The 21,254-nt window shown below is 31.9% G+C and overlaps 1 protein-coding gene across 1 annotated transcript in view; it reads left to right on the forward strand.

Moving 5' to 3' along the window:
* The window catches only part of LOC122525696 (polypyrimidine tract-binding protein 1-like), a 167,385-nt gene that overhangs the window by 40,754 nt on the left and 105,377 nt on the right, over window positions 1-21,254 (forward strand). The window contains exon 2 of the mRNA XM_043648616.1: window positions 11,097-11,150. Within this exon, the coding sequence (XP_043504551.1) occupies window positions 11,097-11,150 (54 nt within the window). The remainder of the gene's footprint in view (window positions 1-11,096; window positions 11,151-21,254) is intronic.

Here is a 21,254-nt window from a genome sequence, read left to right on the forward strand (position 1 = left end):
TTCACGATCGTGATTAACGTATCAGTATGACGAATCGTTGGATTCGATTTTTTGTTGTTCCCTTTCAAATAGATATTTGATTGTTAGATTTAATAAATAAATTTCACATTGAAATACGTTTTAACAGATTCACAAACGGGATAAGTTTAATCGTTGAAACGCGGATAATTGTATTCTATCGAAATTTCGTATTATCGATTTAATTCGACGATTCCTTTTTTTGACGTTGACGCGTACATTTATATACGTGTGTGTGTGCGAATTTGTATAACGTGGTTAAATTTTATCGTAACGGTTAGTATTGTTATTGTCGAGGTATCGTTTTAATGGATCATTTTAAAATCATATCGAAATTAAATAACTTAAAGTAACTTAAATGATAGGAATGAAAAATTCGAACAAATATTTCCAGTGGTTATATAATTGATCTCTCTAATGTGTTAATAACATTCTAACTGGGTGACCAGTATCATAATTGCATTAAACAATCATTTTTAATTATTTTCTTTTTTTTTTTTGGTTGAAATCTTGATTTTGTTTTCGATAAAGCAACAACTTTTGAAGTACCCCCTTATTATTAAACATTTCTTTCTTTAATTTAAAATAATACATATTAAAAAGAAATAAAACGTGAGAATAAATTCCAATTGGTGGTTGGTGGAAATCGTGCACTTAGAAGAGAAAAAGAAAAGAAATACTCGGACGTTAAGATGGTCTCAATCTTCTAAGTAAAATTACTGTGTGCAGCGTAAACGACGCGAGATATTTCGTAGGGTTCAACGAACCCGAATTAATCGTGGCACACTCAGTTGATCCCTCGTTCAACGTAATTGATCGAGGTGCCGCCTCCGTGGTATCAAGAAAATTTATCGAAAACTATTACGTTATTCCGACGATCGGTTTTCGTCGCCTTACAAACGAACGAACGAAACCAGTTATCGAAAGAGAAGAAACGAAGGGAGAGAGGGGTGGGGAGTAAAGGAGGTGGATAGAGGTGGATGGCAGAGTGGGTGGTAGGGGGGGAGGATAGAATTGAAAGGGGTAAGAGTGAGAAGATGAAAGAGAGATTCGATTAGAATTAGACAAGTTGAATAGCATGCTCGATGTGATTTGAACCTTATCGTGTCTTCTAAAGGGATTCAAACTGGATTACTTTGAAAAAGAGAAAAATCGATCTTTACGTTTGTTCAAACGATTCGATGAATCTTTTATCTTTATCTTTAGTATCCCCCTCATCGATATCTAATTCTAGTAACTAAGATTATCTCTGATATTGTCTGTCTATTTAAAACGTTTCACGTATATATATAATATTTCTACTTATATTTCTGCAACTACGAATAATTTATATGAAATATTTAACTTCTTTATTTACATTTTATTTGAGATAGATAGAGAAAAGAAAAGAAAAGAAAGAAAGAAAGAAAGAAATTAATTAAAATATCACGTCAACGTTATTAGATTTTTCTTTTTTTTTTTTTTTTTTAATATTAATGAAAATTCAACGTCTGCATCTGTATTTGTATCAACACACACAACAGTCAAATAAAAACAAGAGTAGAGAAACTGTGTAGTATTGGAACAATTTTATAATAACGTCGTAAAACATTAGTCAAACATAAAAAAGAAAAGAAAAGAAAAAACTAACACAAGCCAATTGACGTAAGAATAGTGCAATTTATTTGGGGTCAAATAAGATTGATCTGTCTTTCTCTTATCGTATTATTTTTTTTTTCTTTTTCTTTAGTAAACGGTATCGACAGTTCAACTGAAACATATCGACGACGTGGGAAAAGTTCGTTTCGAAGGAATGAGTGAGTTAGAAAGAGAGAGAGAGAGAGAGAGAATAAAAGAGAAACTTTACTTTCTCTGTATATAAGTGTGTACTTGATCTTATTCAAACGTTAGTCGTGTTAATTCGGCATTTATTTGACTTTTGGTGAGATCGACAAGTAGAAGTTTCAATAGAAGAAGAGCTTTAAATAGAAATAGAATATTAAGAAAGTTTAATGAACGTTAATGTTTTACACCTATTATTATACTTATCACACATTTATTGACCAATCGCAAAGTATACTCGTGTACTTATATATGTAAGTAATAATTAAAATAATTATTTTGAAGACAGGAGAGGAACTTAATTCCCTAACATTGAGATTTTTAACTACTGGATTTTAGAATTTCGAAAAATAATCAATAACACGCGAAATAAATTAAGAATAATAATAATTTTGATGTTAATAAATAATGTTTAATATCTAATATGATATTGTCGCAAGAGTTCGCGTTATTTCAATTTTATTCAATGCATTTAATAACAATAATATTTTTTACTACACAATTTTATTATTATCAATATCTATTATTTTTATTGAATTATTATTAACATCGTTTTCATGAAACTTATTAGATTATTTTATATAATAGTCAATCAACAATCTCTAAAAGAGAAAAAAATTAAAAAGAACCCTTTTGTTTTTCTTCTTTCGTTCGTTTATGCCAATAATTAAAGAACGTAACAGAAATATAAAATGCTATAATTAGTGGTAGGGCAATGAAGATAAAATATATATATATAAACTTTTAGATGAGGTAAAGAAAAAAAAAGAAATAATTCAAGATAGCTTACTATTTGATATCATTCCCTCTCTCTCTCTCTCTCTCTTTCTCTCTATTTCTCTCTAACTAATCGTAAAGAAAACATCAAAGAAAAATCTGACGTCGTTGGTACGATTTATATAACATTGATTTACAAAGTACACAATTTTTCTTCTTCTTCTTCTTTTTCTTCTTCTTCTTCCTCTTCTTTATATTTTTATTTCTTCTTCCCTGTATTAACAAATTGCTAGAAAATCATGGTAGAGAAAGTCTTTTGCTGACATTATCGATATTAGGAAAGAGCTAGCAAATAAATTGGGTTTACCGAAAACCCAACGTGCCTTTCTTTTTTTTTTTCTTTTTTTTCTTTTTTTTTTATTTTTTTTTTTCTTGCTAACCAATGATATCGTGTTCTCTTTTAATCCGTCCACACGATAGAATTCCTTGCTTCGAAAGCTTTTTCGAAGTGGGTTGTCTTTAATTAAAGCTCATCCTTTTTGTCGTATTCCTTTACTTTCACGCCCCCCACCTCTTTTCACCGCCTACACCCTCTACTACTACCACTACCACCACTACTACTACTAGTACTAATATTACTGCTATTACTGACTTCTTCTTTTATTTCATTTATTTCTCGTACGTTTTTCTTTCTATCCTAGTTTTACGAAACTATAGAAACCTTTTTATTTCAAACTCGTTCGAAGATGATGGACACGCAAATTTACGTTTCTTCTTTCCCTCTCCCCCCTTTCCTTTCTTTCTATGTTTTTTTTTTTTTTTTTAATCTCCCTCACATCTCCTTCCCTCTCTCTCTTTCTTTCTTTCTTTCTTTCTCTTTATTTCTCCCTTTGAAAAGATTTAATGAAATGAAATTTTTCGACGCGTGTACACAGTTTTTAGGAAATCTTCCCTTCGCTCTAACGTTTGAATAACAAAAATGGGAGAAGAAAACAAGAATGAGAGAAAGATTTAAAGAACGTATAATTTTTTTTTTTGTGTCTATATGAGAGGATGAATATAAGAGAAAGAGAAAAAGAAAAAAAAAAGAAAATGAGAGAATGAGAGAGAAAGATAGTAGTAGTGGCATTTTCCTCGACCGCATTTTTCCAAGCTCTTCTCTTCTCTTTCTCTTTCTATTTCTCTTTCTCTTTCTATTTCTCTTTCTATTTCTATTTCTATTTCTCTCCTTTTTCATACCACACGCACGTCCGTTTAATACCTATGTTTTCCACGTCTCTTTGAACAAAATTCACCCTTTACCTTCTCTCTTCTTGCAAACTCCCCCCCACCCACTCTCCAGCCCCTTCTTCTCTTTCTTCCCCCCCTTCGTCCCCCTCCTTTTGACGTCCCTCGCGTCATGCCGGTACACGTTTTCGTTTACCCTCTTGTTTCTTGTCCACATTTTCTCTCTCTCTCTTTCTCTCTTCCCCCCTCTCTCCCTTCAGCCCTTCCCCCTTTATTTTTCTTTCTCTCTTTTTTCTTTTTTCTCTTTGCGTGTACTTTTTTCGACAAAGTAAGCACATTGTTCTTTATTCATAATTTTCTTTTTCATTCTTTTCTCTCTCTCTCTCTCTCTCTCTCTCTCTCTATATATTTTTTTTCTTGGCTAATAATAATTATTATTATTATTTATTTATTCTTACTCCGCCCCTTTCGGGTTTGGAGGAAATAATTATTATTATTTTATTATTAATAAATATTAATTATTCAATGATTTCGTAAGAAAAGTTTCAACGTTTTCGATAAGTTGCAAAATCATGGATAATACGAATATTGTATGTGTACCTTAGAAAAGGTACGGTGGTAACATGAGTTTATATTTGGTCGAGGTTTCTCTTTAAATTTCATCGTATCATCGTCTACGATCAACCCTTATTATCTACCTTTAATAGGTTCTACGTGTTCTCGAATAATAATTGCCTTTTCTTAAACGCTTTTTCGCGTTATTGTATAAGTATTATCCATAATTATCGTTATATTATAATAGAATTTTTTACATGCGTTGATAGGAGGGAGGGACCACCATCAAACAAGACACGAAGATATCTAATGGTTATTTAATTATTTGAAAATTCGTTTATAACAAAAATGAAACAAAATTGTTATATCTTAATATTTTGATTCTATACGTGTAAAATCAATAAGATAATATTAATTATTCATACTAATTGTTTCCAAAAAGGAATAACAACGTATTGTATTATTTTATACATTTTTTTTTCAATTCAACAATACTAAAATACATATGTAACGTTTCTTATTATTTATCAAAATAATTTCCTATAAATCTCGCGTTAGCAAATTTTTGTTAATAATATTACAATACTGATATTTTCTTATATTATCTAATTAGTATAAAGTTTCACTTCAAAGGATGTTAATTATTACGATGTTCACGGAATAAGATTTATCTAACGTATAATATATCTTAAAGAGTAAGTTCTATTGTTAGCCACATTGTTACAATTACAATAGTACAGATTCTTTCGCACCCTTTCTCGAGAATACGTAATAATAATACTCGCTTGAAAGTTCTCTCAAGAAAAGCAGTATCATGTTTTTCGATCAAATCGTTTCCATCTTGAAATTATATCTACTTACTTTTACAGTACTTTTACACATTCTTTCTACATATATATGTAAGTAGTATCTCTCTCTCTCTCTCTCTCTCTCTCTCTTTATATATATATAGATTTTACTTATTCTTTATCTCGAATTTCAGGATAAGGAAAATAAAAATATAAATAAATGTTACATTCTATCTATCTTTATTTCTCATTCACTCTCTTTCAAAGTTCCAATACTGTAAAAATAGAATACTCGTTATTTCTATCTCTCTCTTTCTCTTTTTCTCTAGTTTCACAAAATACAAGGATAGACAAAAATAATATATACATATATATATAAAAATAGACGTTACTTTCTTTTTCTCGAGTTTATGGGGCAGTAAAAATAGAAAATGATAGAGAAATAGATGATTCCTTTTTCTTCACGTGCTCTTTCTCTCTCTCTCGTTCTGTTTTCTTTTTTTCAAAAAAGCCTGCCCATTGTTAACGGTGGCCAAAGTAAAACGAGAACGAAAGTCGAAGACTTCATTGAAAGATGCGAGAAAAGAAAAGGGGTGGTTGCTTGCTTACTTGAGGGAGGGGGTTGTAAAACTGAGGAAAGTAGTATTGGCATACTCTCCCCCCTCCCCTTGCTCTTTCACTCACTTTCTTTCTTTCTCTCATTCTACTTCTATTTTTTTCGTTCGGTTCAATTTTACCACCACCACCCATCCCCCACCATCCCCTTCGTACGTAAGACGAATACTTTCGCGTTCGAATGCTTGATAAAACTTGTTCGTTAGTTCAGCAGCATCAATTAGTATCGTAAGACGTGACCTTCTTTTCCTCCACCTCCCTCCCTCCCTCCCTCCCTCTTTCCTCTACTCCTTGTTTTACTTATTCTATTCATTCTTCTATTAGTCTATTTCTATTTCTCATTCTGTCTCGATATTACACGTTCAGAAATATTTGTACACATATATATATACATATCTTTCTTGTTTGTATTAGAAATTGCAACTGCTTGTGTGAGGTTTCTCTCTCTCTCTCTCTTTTTGTTTCACTTACATTCTCTATCTTTGTCCTGCCTATACCTTCTCAGGGATCGTTATTATCATCCATTTGCTAATACAACAAGATAAATTGCTTTTCTTCCCTGTTACTCTTATTCCTTTTCCCATTCTACCATTTTCCTATTTCTCTCTCTCTCTCTCTCTCTCTCTCTCTTTCTTTCTTTCTTTCCTTGTTTGTTTCCTCTTTATCTTTCTCTAGAATAGATGCACCGTGTGTATATGATTTTAAACATTTATTATATTTGAAAATTACAATTTTGTTTTATTTTCCCTATTTTCTATTACTCGTCATTATTAATAATTATCGACGTTCATTCTTAAATATTCATACGCTCTAATAAATCTTCTTTCCAAAATTATTCTAATAAGAAAACTTCCTACGCGTGATATTTTTTATTTACTTTTCGAATTTGTTAAATTTATTTCTTTTCCAAAATTTATTGCAAAATATATTGTAAGGATTTTGATAATTGAATATTTGTTAATTGAAGATATCATCTCACGTTTTCAATCTTCTTTCAAGATTTTCCAACAATATTTTTATGTTCTTTTATATTATTATTTTCTTTTTCCCTCTCTCCTTCAATTTTAAAAGTATTCGTAGGGATGATTACACATGTACGTATATTAAATACATACGTACATTTACACATATTATACATTACAACATTTAAACATATATATATTACACATTTACGTCACGCGAGACCTTTGAATCGATCGTAACATTTATTTCTTTACCTTTTTTTTACAAATTATTACATCTCGTTCGATCCTCTTATTTATATTTATTTATTATCTTCCCCTTTCCTTCTTTTCCCTTATTTTTTTATCGCAAATCTATCGAGTGCGGTGGAGTGGGTGGAAACCGAACGTTGCGATCCTTATCGATTTCCAAGTATTGTTTTTTAAAAACGAAACGAGGAGAAAATATATGGAATAAGGATTCGTAGTTAAAAATGGGAGGGCTGTGGTTAAAAGGGTTCTCGTTGTAGTAGTAGCGGGGGGGAGGGGGAGTGGAAACTGGAAGGAAAAACGTGTAGCCAATCATCAAAGTTGCGTGACCGTAGCGATAAAACCGTTCTTATCGATCCGGTTTCACTATTTATGTAAACACTAATGTAAAAGTATACATGGGCGAAGGGGGAAGGGGGGAAGGGGGAGGAAAAGAGAGAAGACGTGTCCAGCAACTCTCTCTCTTTCTCTCTCTCTCGTTTTTCTTTTATTTATTCCCTTTACTCATTCTCTTTTCAATCTTCCTTCCTTACAACACAACACATGCACACAGAAACACAAACGCAAATACAAATACAAACACAAACGTGCTCGTGCGACAGGCACGAGTTTTTTTCGTTACGGTCGCGATGCGAAAAACGCGTCTTTATTCATAAACGCAAATCCAGTATGACCTGATTTTTCTCTAACGCTCATTCTATCTCTCTCTCTCTCTTTCTCTCTTACCTCCCCCCCCTTATTCCCCTTTTGCTACCTCTTCTTTTGAGTCTTTTACCTCGTACGAGTTAAAACACTGTTGTTACCAACTTTATGTCTCGTACGTATATTCGTATCTTTCTGTGTGTGTGTTTGTGTATGTGTTTGTGTATATGGGTGGGTTTGTAGTTGTGTGTAGTTTCTGGAAAATACATCGTTTTACCTCGTTTCGTGACTTCTCTCTCTCTCTCTCTCTCTCTTTCTCTTTAACAGGGCCGTACCGACATCCGTCGTCCTATCGATTATCAGGATAATTAATGTACAGCTAGATATCGTTTTACATGCTGGGAGAAACGAGCTACGTTCCGGCCAATTCCTATCTATCCATTCTCCTTTCTCGATTTTGCATTACGATCTATGGATTTTACGTATCTATTACATGTGTATATGTATATATATGTGTTTATGAATGTATATACACGCATATGTATATATGTATGTATGTATATATATATATATGTGCGTTTATGAATTTATATGCAAACATACGTATATGTATGAATGTATGTATATGTGTATGGATACATATATACACGTGTATGTATCTATATATGTATATGTGTATTACATATGTTATTCCCGGGTCGAGATTACGGATAAAATTTTAAGCATGTTCCTAGCTATGGTTTATAATATATATATATGTATACTTAAGGAGAGAGAGAGAGAGAGACGGGAAATGGTATATAGTATAGCCCTTCGTGGAAATTCTATAGTGAAGATTTGGTTTCCGTAGTTTCAGGGATCCCTTTCACTCTCTCTCTTACTCTCTCATTCTCTTTTTCTTTTTACGAATACGATACGAACGTTGAATTATTCGAATTTGTAATATTATCGATAAGGTTTCCCTATTACTATATTTAATTATATTTAATAATCTTCTACATACTCGGGGATATTTTTATTCCTTTTTATTCGGAAACTTATTCATAGGTATGTGATTAACGTATATGTTTTATTCTTTTTCTTTTCTTTTTTATTATTTATTATTAGTTTCCATGTATCCGTTAAAATCAAGAATTATTTTGTCTTATTGTTTGAATTTATAAATATTTATATCGAGAGTTTATTGAATTTATACTTCTTTTGGCGCGTTTGGGAAAATTTAATGGGGAGTGATTTTGTTCCGAGCGTCTGGAAAAACGACACCATGAAGTTTGTCGCGGTATTTACTACGCGCGACAAAGCGATTTCAAATTTACGGCGTGAAGTTGTCTTCTCTTCTTCTTCCCCTTTTTTTCTCAAGCGGGTCACCCATCCAAGTACTAATCGAACTCAGCGCTGCTTTACTTAAATGATCGAAGCGAGAACTAATACTATCACCGTGCCATGGCTGTTGACGTGTGAAGTAATTCGTGTGGACTGATATCTATATTTTGATATTTTCTTTTCCTTTTTTTTTTTTATTCTTTCTATATATATAATAATTATTATTTATTTTTAAGTTATTTTTTTTTTTGAAGTTTTTTGTTGAAGTTATTTTTGAGGTTATTGAGGTTATGTTCGTTTTGGTACGGCAAAGAAGTATAACTTCTTACGTGCGTACATAAGTACACACACCAGTTTCTTTTTTTTTATAAATAAAGCTAGATTTTGTAAAAACAAATCACATACAGCTTTCACTCTTTTTTCCTTTTTCTTTCTTTTTTCTCTTTCTCATTACATAAAGTCCCTTGAGACTTGGATAAAGGAGAGAAAATATACACGTACAGATAGCAATACATATACATATATATATAGTGAAGGGGTAAAAACAAACTACCGTGGTATAGACGTAAATGTTGGGTAGTAAAGTCATAAACTGTAGATAGTAATACCACTGACATCGTTCGCGTTTGTACACCCTGTATATACATATGAACGTTATACACTTGAAATGAACGAAAGAGAAAAATATGAAGAAGAAGAAGAAGAAGAGTAGATATTATAGGGTTACTCTTAAAACCCGACAAATTATATATTACAATAAAAAGTAATAAGAAAAATATATACAAGTGTAAAATATTATCACATTGGTTTCATAATTTCAAACAATTATCATTTATTACCATAGTTTTTCTCAAAACTATAACACGTATACGTTTTGGTGATACAATATTTGACGTTTTAAAAAAAAAAAACATTGAAATAAATTTGTATAAACAGTTTTTAAATGTATTTTAATATATTCAAATAGTCTCATTTGTGTTCTCAAGATGAAATTTTTCTATTACAATAATTGTTTTTATCGTTAATTCGTTGGTTTTTTCTTCAAAAAAAAAAACATTGAAATAAATTTGTATAAACTATTTTTAAATGTATTTGAATATATTCAAATAGTCTCATTTGTGTTCTCAAGATGAAATATTTCTATTACAATAATTGTTTTTAACGTTGGTTCGTTGGTTCGTTTGTTTGTTCGTTTGTTCGTTTGATCAACTTAAAATCTCTCATGTATTTCAGTTTGGATATTCGGGAAGGCCATTATTCGAAGCGATTAAACGTACCGAACGAAATAAAGCTTCCGGTAATACACAAGAGCGAGTGAATGAATGTGAGTGAATGTGTATGAGAAAGAGAGAGAGAGAGAGAGAGATACATTTTACTGCGTCCACTTGACTGGTGCAAATACATTCTTCGGCGTTTATATCCCCATCGGGTATCGAGATCGCATGGTCAAACGCGTAATCGTTCGTGCGGAGAGCTAGATAAATACTATTACGATTTTCGATCATGATTCACGACGAGTTTGTGAGTGAAAGAGAGAGAGAGAGAGAGATAAATACATAAATAGATGGATAGATAGAGTTAAGTAATTTAAATAACATCAAGTATAAAATCGAATTATCTTTAATCTTTATCTCTACACAAAACTGTATTTGTCGTACGAGTAAGATGATATACAGCAACGTGTTAAAATAAAAATTAAAATTAAAACAAAAAATATAAAAACAATAAATGACTAATACTTGTTCGTTCGAGACACATGTATATATATCAAAGAAAATTTTCGTCTATTAATAATTAAATGAAACTTACTTACACCCCGAATAATTATAATTTGTCAAATTGAACAATGAGTATGTTGATTTATATTCACGCGTGTAAGATTGCGACCCCTCTTCCCTCTCTCTTTTTCTCATCGTTCTCGTTCGTCACCTCCCTTCGGAATACGACCCGTTTGTAAAAATCGTTTGACCTTGACATTTATTATTATTTTTTTTCCTTTGCGAATAAAATAATAAACGAGATTGTACTTTATACGGAAAGGAAATGGAATAAAATCGAAAAAGAAAAAGCACAAAAAATACAGAAAAAGGGTTTAAAAAGGTGGGGAAAAAAATATTTTCGTCTTTATACGTTTTAAAAGGGAAAAGTAACATTTGTTTTTGTTTTTTTTTGTTTACAGGTGAGTGTCCCGGAATTCCAGTACGCTCGAGGGACGAGCGCGTCCCTGATGATGGTAAGCCATAAAGCAAAAATGTACCCCTTTTACACGGCTCTACCACCATCCACGATAATATAATAATTAATATGATGTCGTCACACGATATAATTTTTTTTACATTTATAATATACATATATTATACATAGTGTCGTGAAATTTTTTCTTTTCGTACAAACAAGTTAGGAAACTTTACGTATACATCTACATTGAAAAAAACAAAAACAAAAAAAAATAAGAACAAAATGTTATATGAATACAAGTCTCTTAAAGATTCGTTCAAAATTTCTAACGAAAATTGTTAAATCTTTTAAATGTTTTCTTCTCGAAAATGTTTCTCATTTTACGCGAATAATTGATCACCGGACACACGTATTGTGTCGCACACACTTTTCAAATTCACGAACACATATATATCTCTATATTTATCCTATACTATATATATATAAAAATACACACAAACACATACACAGAGACGTGAATCTTGAGTGTATATACGTACACGAATACATATACGTTTAGTTCGTATTGAAATTCGGCTGATTTTTCTAGCATGTATTTACCATATAAATTCGGTAGTAGCAGAAGGAAGGGCATATAAGGGATGGTAAAAAGGTTGTTGAGGGAGTGGGGGGAGGAGGGTTAGGGGTAAGAAGGTGAATATCGATATATGTGTTCGATGGTGACTCTTCTTCGATTTTTAGGACTGACTCCTCCTTCTTACGTCATTGTCGGCTTTGCTTCGAGTAAACGGGGTAATATCCCATGGGAGACAGTGACGAATGTGTTTGTATATCGTTGGACGTGAAGGGTGTACAGTACAGAAGTCCTCCTCCTTCTTCTCTTACATCCCCCCAACTCCTACTTTTTTCTTTTTCTTCTTCTATCCAACCCCCCTGTCCCTTTGCCACCATTTGCCAATATGTACACAAAAGCGAGAGGAAAGGTTGAAAAGTCCAGGGCTAGTCGAAAAATTCAATCCTTATTGCTTCTTTTTCTTTTTACGAGAATAGTAGTTGTTGTATTGTAGGAGGTAGTTGTATAGCAGTGTAGTGGTGGTGGTGGTCTTGGTGTCATCCCTTAGCTTTAAAAACGTGTCGAGATATTTTTGAAAGCGAACTTGGGGGTTTGAACACGAGGGTTATGTGTGTGTGTGTGTGTGTGTGTAACAGGACGAACGTTTCTTCTCATGGCACAGATGGAAAACAAAGAATGGTGCGTTGTTGAGAGGGTGAGAAGAAGAAGAAGAAGAAGGAGGAGGAGGAGGAGGGGAACGGGAGGAAGGGGGGGAAGGATGCTTGTTCGATTCTTTACCGTCTGCATCACCTTCAGTATTTGTTAGCTTTTCCCGTCTGCCCCTCGTGTATTTTCTCGTTTGCTTACCTTTTTCGAAAATAAAGTTTTCTTCTTTGTACGTTCCTTTTTTTTTTCTTTCTTTCTCTTTTTTAGATTTATTAGATATTTTTCTTTTCTTTCCTCTTTTCTCTCGTTTTTTTTTTATTTGTTTCTTTTCTTTAATTATGAACGAGACTCGTTTGTTTTTTTTTTCTTATATTTGATATTCAATATTTGAAACAATACAAAAATAAAAAAATAAAAATACAAAACTGTTTAAGTTTTCCCACATTACCAAGGACTACTATTAAAGAGAGTACTCTGATAAAAAAAATTTATAGTCAACATTATAATTTACATTTAAAACAAAATGTGTTTATCCAATAATCAATCGTATATAATTGGTATTATAATATGTTTATTCAAAAAATAACGTTGGATAGATTGTAGTAAATATTTTAGAAAATATCACGTTATAATCTTTCGACGATAGCAGCAGCATGCGTTTATTCTCTTTGAGCAAAGTAAGTAGTAAAGTACAGAGAAAGAGAGAGAGAGAGAGGGGGGGTGGTGGGGTGGAATGAGAGACAGGGTGAAAGATCGAGTCCTCTCCTTGCTCTTTGTTCAACCCCCTCTGGCAATTGTTTTCCCTCGACCCATTATCTTAACCGAGGTAGAAGATGAAATGACGAGCTACGTAGGTGAAGGAGGAGGAGGTGAAGGAGGAGGAGGTAGAGAAGAGAACGTCCGGAAATTTTCGGCGAGAAAAGACGCCATATTCTCTAACCCCTTTCCCCCCTCTCTTTATCTGTCTCTCTCTCTTGATATCAGCAGCGTTTGTTCTTTGATGTCGAGCTTTATATCGTGTCAGAGAATAGCGAGAACTTCGAGAAAGAAACGATAAGGTGAATAAGAACGTGTACGTAGGAAGGAAAGGGGCCAATGGGTGGATGGGGGAGGAAGGGAGGGAGGGAGGGAGAGATTGGCAGATAGAAAATGAAGAACGTCAAAGAAAGAGAGAGAGAAAGATGATTACGATGATGATAATACACGTTGAATAGTTTCGAATAAAAAAAAGAATTAATTTGTCCTATCGAAATTGCTTAACACATATATCGCTATGGTGTTTCGTTTAGAATTCATCTTTTATCCTTTGAATGCTGAATACTCTTAGCTGAAGTCTTTAATTATTACGGAATACTTTATTACTAATATAATTGTTTCGTTGATTGATGTTTCATTAATCAGATCTAATAATAAATAAATATTTAATAATTAAACTGTATATTTTGGTTTATATTATATAATTTTCACGTGTGACAAAATTCAAAACTGCATTATATTATTCAACATTCATATTGATAGACACGCGTACCTGTAGTCCAGGTACTGAACTTTTACCAAACGCATATATGCGTCCATAGAACCCAAAGGGTTAATGGATAGCACTGTTAATATTTAACGATTAGATATATCATTCGATTGAATTAGAAAATCGTATATATTTTTACTGATTAAATTTTGACAGTAGACTTCAGTAACGTCAGCACCCAGCACACTCTCTCCTCCTCCCCCCCTTTAACACCATCCCATATAATAAATTCGTTTCATAGAGACGTCGATCTTTTGATATCGGGTTTAGAATTAATGGTCGAAATCGATGGTTGGTTCGTGTTGGTAATTCAGGAACGGACAAGTCGAATGACGAGAAAGAGGAACGGGTGTGAGGGTTAGGGTGAAGGGTGAAAGGGAGACGGCATACGTCACAAGAGTAGGATAGATTACTCTTGCTCATGCTGCTGAGAGTATAGTAGTATAGTAGTATGGTTCACTTGGCTGTTACTGCAGCTACTCTACTAATGCTACCACTACCACTACTACTACTACTATTACTACTACTATTACTATTGCTACTGCTGATGATGCTTGGTGTGAGCATCGAGTATGGTGGTGGTGGTGGTGGTGGTGGTGGTTCCTCGTCGTTCTCTCGCTAACATGAAAATGGATTCTCTGGGATTCGGGCTACGGGAATTTCATTCGAACGGGAATTTGCTTTGGTGAAAGAGAAAGAGAATGAGAGAGAATGAGAGAGAGAGAGAGAGAAAGAGAGAGTAGATAGATGGAAGATATTTTAGTTTTAATATATAGAAGAAGTAGTCTAATAATTTTTTTTTTCCCTAATTTTTATTCTACCTTTTTACGCGTCTCTCATATTTTTTGTTCTTTTTATTTTACATATTTTTTGAACTTGATATTTGAAATTTGGTTGGAAAAATCAAATGAAGTGAAAAAACTGATATACGAATCGATATTAAATCGAATGTATTATTTCGTCGGATATTTTTGTTCTGTTTATTTGTTTAACGTATTCATCGATTTATTCATGGTCACGTAAAAATTTGCTTTGCCAAAAGAAATAAAGACGGACAGATTGATAGATAGATGAATGAATAAATAATATTACAAGTTTGACGCAAAGAAGTAATCTAATCATTTATTTTTTTTGTTCTTTCTTTTTATCACAAATTTCTATATTACTCATTGTTAATTAAATTTCTTATTATCTTTTACACGCGGGTATTTCTATGTTCCCCTATGCTCGAGCTATCAGATTAATTTTACAAATCAAGATATATATATCTGTAGAAAAATATTATTAAAAAAATAAACATTATATATTTATATATTATATATATATATATTGAATCATCGAATATTCATAGTCACGTGGAAATGAAAGCATCGCGAGGTTAACGAAATTTTATTAAAACATACATGTATGGGGGTCGCTTTGAAACAAGGGAGATAATCTTATCGTGGTTTTCATCATATATATATATATATATATACACATATGTATATTCATTCTATCGTAGTTTGCAGGACAAGAATACATGTATTTATGTATAACATGTGAGAACCACTCTAATATAATATATGTAATTTTATTATATATCCTACACGTATACGGTACCTTTCAAAATGTACGATGATTTTGGGAACTTGAACGAATTACTGTTCTTTTTTAAATAAAAAATATAAAAAAAGTAAAATTCTAAAGGAAATAAATCATATAACATAATAAATCCTAACTTTCTAATCACTTTATTTTATTTTTTTGGTTATTTTTCTACGAATGCACTCGATCAAGTGCAACTCTGTTGCATTTTACTTTTTAATGCAACTCAATTGTATTCTGTTTAATCGATTGGACGATCTCTTTTTATTGTTCTTTGTATAATAATACTTATTTAAGGTCATAGTAAACTTTAATAATTGGATATCATAGATCTTTTGACTCGTTGAAAAATATTTCATTAAAATAATTTCAGTGTGTAAATAATTGAAACAAATAATCGATTAAAATAATACGAATTATCGAAACACCTGTTAAAAATAATTTGATATATAATTATTATACGATATAATAATTCAATATAAGATAATTCGGACCGTGTGTGTAAGATTATATAAACATTTTTATATATTTCAGTATAACAAAATCGTCTCATGAAATTATTCTAACATATCTTGAAAGGTCCCGTATGTATATATGTATATGTAATAAAATATACATCCTTGAGGTGTTTAATTTTCATGCGATGACCTCAATGCGTTGTACCTACCTATCTACACGTCGTTCAAAGGAAATAAAGGGAAAAACCCTATGGCTTTATTTTTGTTCAATGTTCGATACATAAGAATAGAAAAAAAAAAAAAAAAAAATAATAGAAAGTGTGAGGAAGGGGAGGTGGTGGAAAGGAGAGAGGAGGGGGATTATCTTCGACACTCCATAAACCGAATATTTCCGTAGAAAGGATACTATAAAGTAGTTCTCTCTTCTCATGGTGTGTGTGTATGTGTGTGTGTGCATAAAGTCCAGTTTGGGTTTTCTTTTTCATAGCAAGAAGAACGTTTTACATCTTTGTATCGTAAAACCATCTCTGTACGAAGATCTGCTGAGAAAAAGACTAAAAGAAGATCTAAGGGAAAGTGGGAGGAAGGAACGGGGGAACTAGGGGGAAGGGGTGAGAAAGAAAGCATGCATAAGTCATTCTACATATCGATGTTTTCTCACGAAATATCTTCTTTCGTGAGAATACTTTTCGAGTATCTGGTGTTAAAAATAGTAACATCTCTAGTATTAGACTTATTTCGAATGATTCATCGTTTTGGTATTTATTTATATATATATATATATATATATATATTATAATAATATAACATATATAATAATATATAATTTATAATAATATATAATAATATAAATATATAATATATATATATATTATTATTATTATACTGAAATAAAAAAGTGATCTTAATATTATAATAATATAAATTGTTTCAATTTAGAAATTATTTTTTTTCGTATCAGTATTTTCTTTTCCTCTTGCAAAATTTTTCAACAAAAAAAATCAATCTCGCATCGCGTTTTTTATTTTCGATAATATTACATTATACGAGAAATAAATTTATATATAAACGAATATCGTGATATTATAGCATTCGTATTTATTATTTTTCATTTATGCAGAATTGCAACATAGATTCGTCGCGAGACGAACACGAAAAACGTATTTTAATTTTTGTTTTTTATTTTATTTTCTTTTTTTTATCCCCCTCTAAAAACGGAGAAAACGAGACGAATAAATGTAGTGGTGATTCCAATATTTTCAAAAAATATAAAATAGAAATTAAAACGAAATAAAAATAGTGACGAGATTCTTCTCAACGAGTACGATTTTGATATAATTTTTACAAAATTGGATCATGTAAATTGATACATTAACGGATTATTAAAAAGGAACGTTTACATTTAAAAAAAAAAAACAATATATAAAGAAATGTTAAAAAATAATCAATTATAAATTATAAATTCGTCGAATATTACAGAAATCGTAATCTCATTGTTGCTGTACTCAATATATATATATAAAAATAATAGGATTAGTTTCTCAGTGTAGAGAGTTGTGTAATTAACATACACCGAGATTAATTTTACTCATAAACATTTAATAATAAAACAGATGATAGAAATAAACGATACAGAAAATGCTTAACGATCTTTAGACAACAACGTTAATGTGTTTCGAATTGATTCGACTTGGCTTTATGACCGACCGACCAATAAACGCTCGTTATATTACACCACCTCAGTCACAGACACAAACACACACATACCCAACAATCCCATCCCAGAACCATCCATTCCCCGTCAGTCTTTTCTGCAACTAATTTATACCATCCCCTGTTCCCTCTTACGTTCTTACTTTCTTTCTCGAAACTTCTCGACCATTCTCGATCGTAAGACATCCCCCCCCTTTCTTCATACTTCCGGTTCTACATACATCTTGTAAACAAAATCATTTTACAACGTACTTTCATACACATACTCTCACACGGGGACGTACACACACACGTACACAGACACACACTCTTTCTTTTCTATCGATTGTCGGTTGTGGTTAATCTTATGGTTTTTTTTTTCTTTTCCATGGATCTTTATCGTTCATTCATGCTGCTTTGTTCTCGTAAGCCACTCTTAAAAATACCACTCTTAGTGCAATAGTGTGTTTCTTATGAGGAAAACGTGTGTGTCTAACTTTGAAAGTTTGATAGTACCGAAGGAAATGGGAAATAAAAACATGGAGTAGGGGGGTTGAGGTGGGGGTGGATGATTCCAACTTGGTCGGGGGCGAAGGTAAGACTCGTGAAACCGATCAGGAACGATAAAATCGTATAGAGTTTTTCAGTGAGAGTGAGAGAAAGTGAGGGAACGAGTGAAATACTTTCCCGAACACGTAACCATCGTGTTATCTATTAGTTTCTCCCCCGTGATAAACGATTTGCTTCCTTCCACGAAAACTTAGCGCGTAAATCGTTCGAGAAAGAGGATAAACCGACGTATTCGATCGATTCAAACCTCTTTCCCTCCCTTCGTCTTCATCTTCGTCTTCTATCTTTTTCTATCTCTTGATATCTTTTTTCTTCTTTTTTTTTTATACTATACTTTTCTTTTCATCGCAATTTATCCCATTAGAGAGAATTGATTAATCTAATAATTCTATTAAATAAAATAAAATTGTATGTATGTATATATATATTATTTTTTGTTTTGATTGTTAGTAGTTACTTTAAATAAAAAAAATGAATTTCTAATTAATTTATATTTTCAAATAACATTAATTTAATTATCTAACAAATTACACAGATAGTAGAGATCAATTTGAAATCGATAGTAGAAGAATAACTTAATTAATAATCTCGTTATTCAAAAACGTGAAAATTATTATATAAGCTTGGTCGAATAATATATATATAATATTATAAAATATTATAATATATAATAATAATAATATATATTATAAATTATAAAAATTTTATATATATATGAGCCGTTTATTTTGAAAGTGGCCTAACTCCATATAACCTTAAATTGAGATATTTAAAGGTTTGCGTTTCAATGCAATTAAAAATATACATAAAGAATAACAATGAGTTATGTTGCTTAAGTGTATCTAAAGGTGTTCAATTTACACTTCCTATTAAAATAATGGCAATTATTAAGTGAATAATATGCGTTTTCTTACCAAGAATGGAGTTAGGCCACTTTCAAAATTAACAACCAGATTCGTTATAAATTTGAAGGAACCGAAGTCCATTCAACATAATTTAAGATGCTTCAAATTGCGAAAAACAATACTTTTTATTTTACATATCTTTGTAACACTTTAAAAACATAAATTATGCGATTCAAAATATTTTTCACAAACATAAATTACAAAACAATTTTCTACTCATCTACATTTTGTGTATGTGAAAGGGATTTAAAGAAATCATGATGTACGGTGGTATATATCGTAATAAGTCAATTATGTCCTTGAATTTTGCGGTTGTAATTTGTCTTATATTTTTACAGTGGTGTCAATACAATATTTCGAACTTTCTTGGTCTACCCCGACGTGGTATTAAATTCAGGACTTTCAAATTTTCGTTCTCATTCATTGATGTCTTATAGAAAATCTTATTCATTTTTGACAAAACGCATCCAACATATTTTTAACCAGTTTATTGGTTCTCCGTTAGAATTCTTGAAAATTGCGTCTTTAATAATTTTGTTCATACAAAATCTTCTTGTCTCATTTCATGTACAATAAAGTTATTACCTTTCCGACACTTTTTGATAATATTGTAATACTCTCGAGGGACAAACAGTAAATTATTTTTTTTTAATGCCATTTCTACCACACCAAAATCTCTACTCCTAATGGAGTTAGGCCACTTTCAAAATAAACGGTTCAGTGATTCAGCTAACTCTGAAAACTTATGTGTCCAGAATTACCGTATTTACTCGGAATATAAAAAATCCTAAATGCTTTATTGATAGATAATTTGAAGCTGTACATGTTACCGTGGGTAACCGGAAAAAAATGAAAAATGGAGTTAGGCCACTTTCAAAATAAACGGCTCATATATTTTTTTTTCCATGCACGTTGTGTCGTTCATCTAAGAATCGGTACAGGAAAAACGCATGCGCTCGTTTTTCCAGCAATTTTCGTGCGAAGGTAAAAAAAAAAGAAAAAAAGAAAAAGAAACAGAAAAGAAGAAAAAAAGAAAAAAAAAACCGGGAAAAACGCTTATCTTAACCGAGTGACATTTTATAAAAGCTGGGACGACACTAAGCGGACTCTCTGGGTTGCCTACAGTTAGCCGGTGATTCAACGTAGTTGGTGAAAATAACAGGAAAAATGGTCGAGGGGAGGAAGAACGGGGAGGGGGGATGGAAAGAAGGAAAAACAAAAAAAAAAAGGAGGAGGAGGAGGAGGAAGAAATAAGAGGGAAAAAATGTGAGTTCTTCATAGAGTAGTGTAAGAGAGAAAGAGAAAGAGAGAGTACCTGAAACGTTCTCTCCTCCCCCCCCTCTCTCTCTCTTTCTCTTTCTCTTTCTCGTCGTCTTCATTCAAAAGCCTCGAGAGAGAAAATACGCTTTTCGAATAAACTCGAAATGACGTACGAACTCTCTCTCTCTCTCTCTCATGCATATTTTTACGAAACGGTAGCATCCCGTATTTTATAAGTGAGAGAGAGAGAGAGAGAGAGTGCATAACGTTTTTAGAAAAAGCTCACGGACTTTCGGACCATCCTTTTTTTCCTTCGAACACTTGGCCCCTTTTGCTTAAAAAAATAAAACGGGGGAAATGGAAGAAAATTAAAAATAATAAAAAGGAAGAAAGAAGGAAAAGAAAAAAAAACACAAATCGTCCAAACCCATTGCAAGCAAATGAGGAATACGCGATACTAACGGAAAGGGAATACTCTGTGAGAGAGAGAGAGAGAGAGAGAGAGAGGGAGAGAAAGTGGGTGAAGGGGTTGGGAAATATATGCAGCATCAGTTTTTTGGTTCATTTGAATTACGTGGGGGTTTCTTTTTCCCTACAAGGGAAGATTTAACGAAGATGCTTCTTCGAATCTCCCCGTATTAAGAATATTTTTATTCGTTTAACGATCCTTTTCTCGAGCAGTTTTTCAAGTAAATATCTACAACATACCTTATTTTATAAAAATAGAAATACTTAAACGGTTGTTTCTTTTTTTTTCTTTTTTTTTACTTTTTAAATCGTATGTGGTACATCATTTTGCTGAATATGATTGAATCTTTTTTTTTTTTTTTTTTTTCTCGAAATCTTTCGCTAATAATTTTCTTTTTCCTTTAGCTTTGAATCTCGTTAGATAAATCTTTTCGTACATTTAAGGGATCGTTATTACTACGAAATTTCATATAGT

Source organism: Polistes fuscatus, unplaced genomic scaffold, assembly GCF_010416935.1.
Source record: "Polistes fuscatus isolate 324 unplaced genomic scaffold, CU_Pfus_HIC Scaffold9, whole genome shotgun sequence".
Classification (NCBI taxonomy): domain Eukaryota; kingdom Metazoa; phylum Arthropoda; class Insecta; order Hymenoptera; family Vespidae; genus Polistes; species Polistes fuscatus.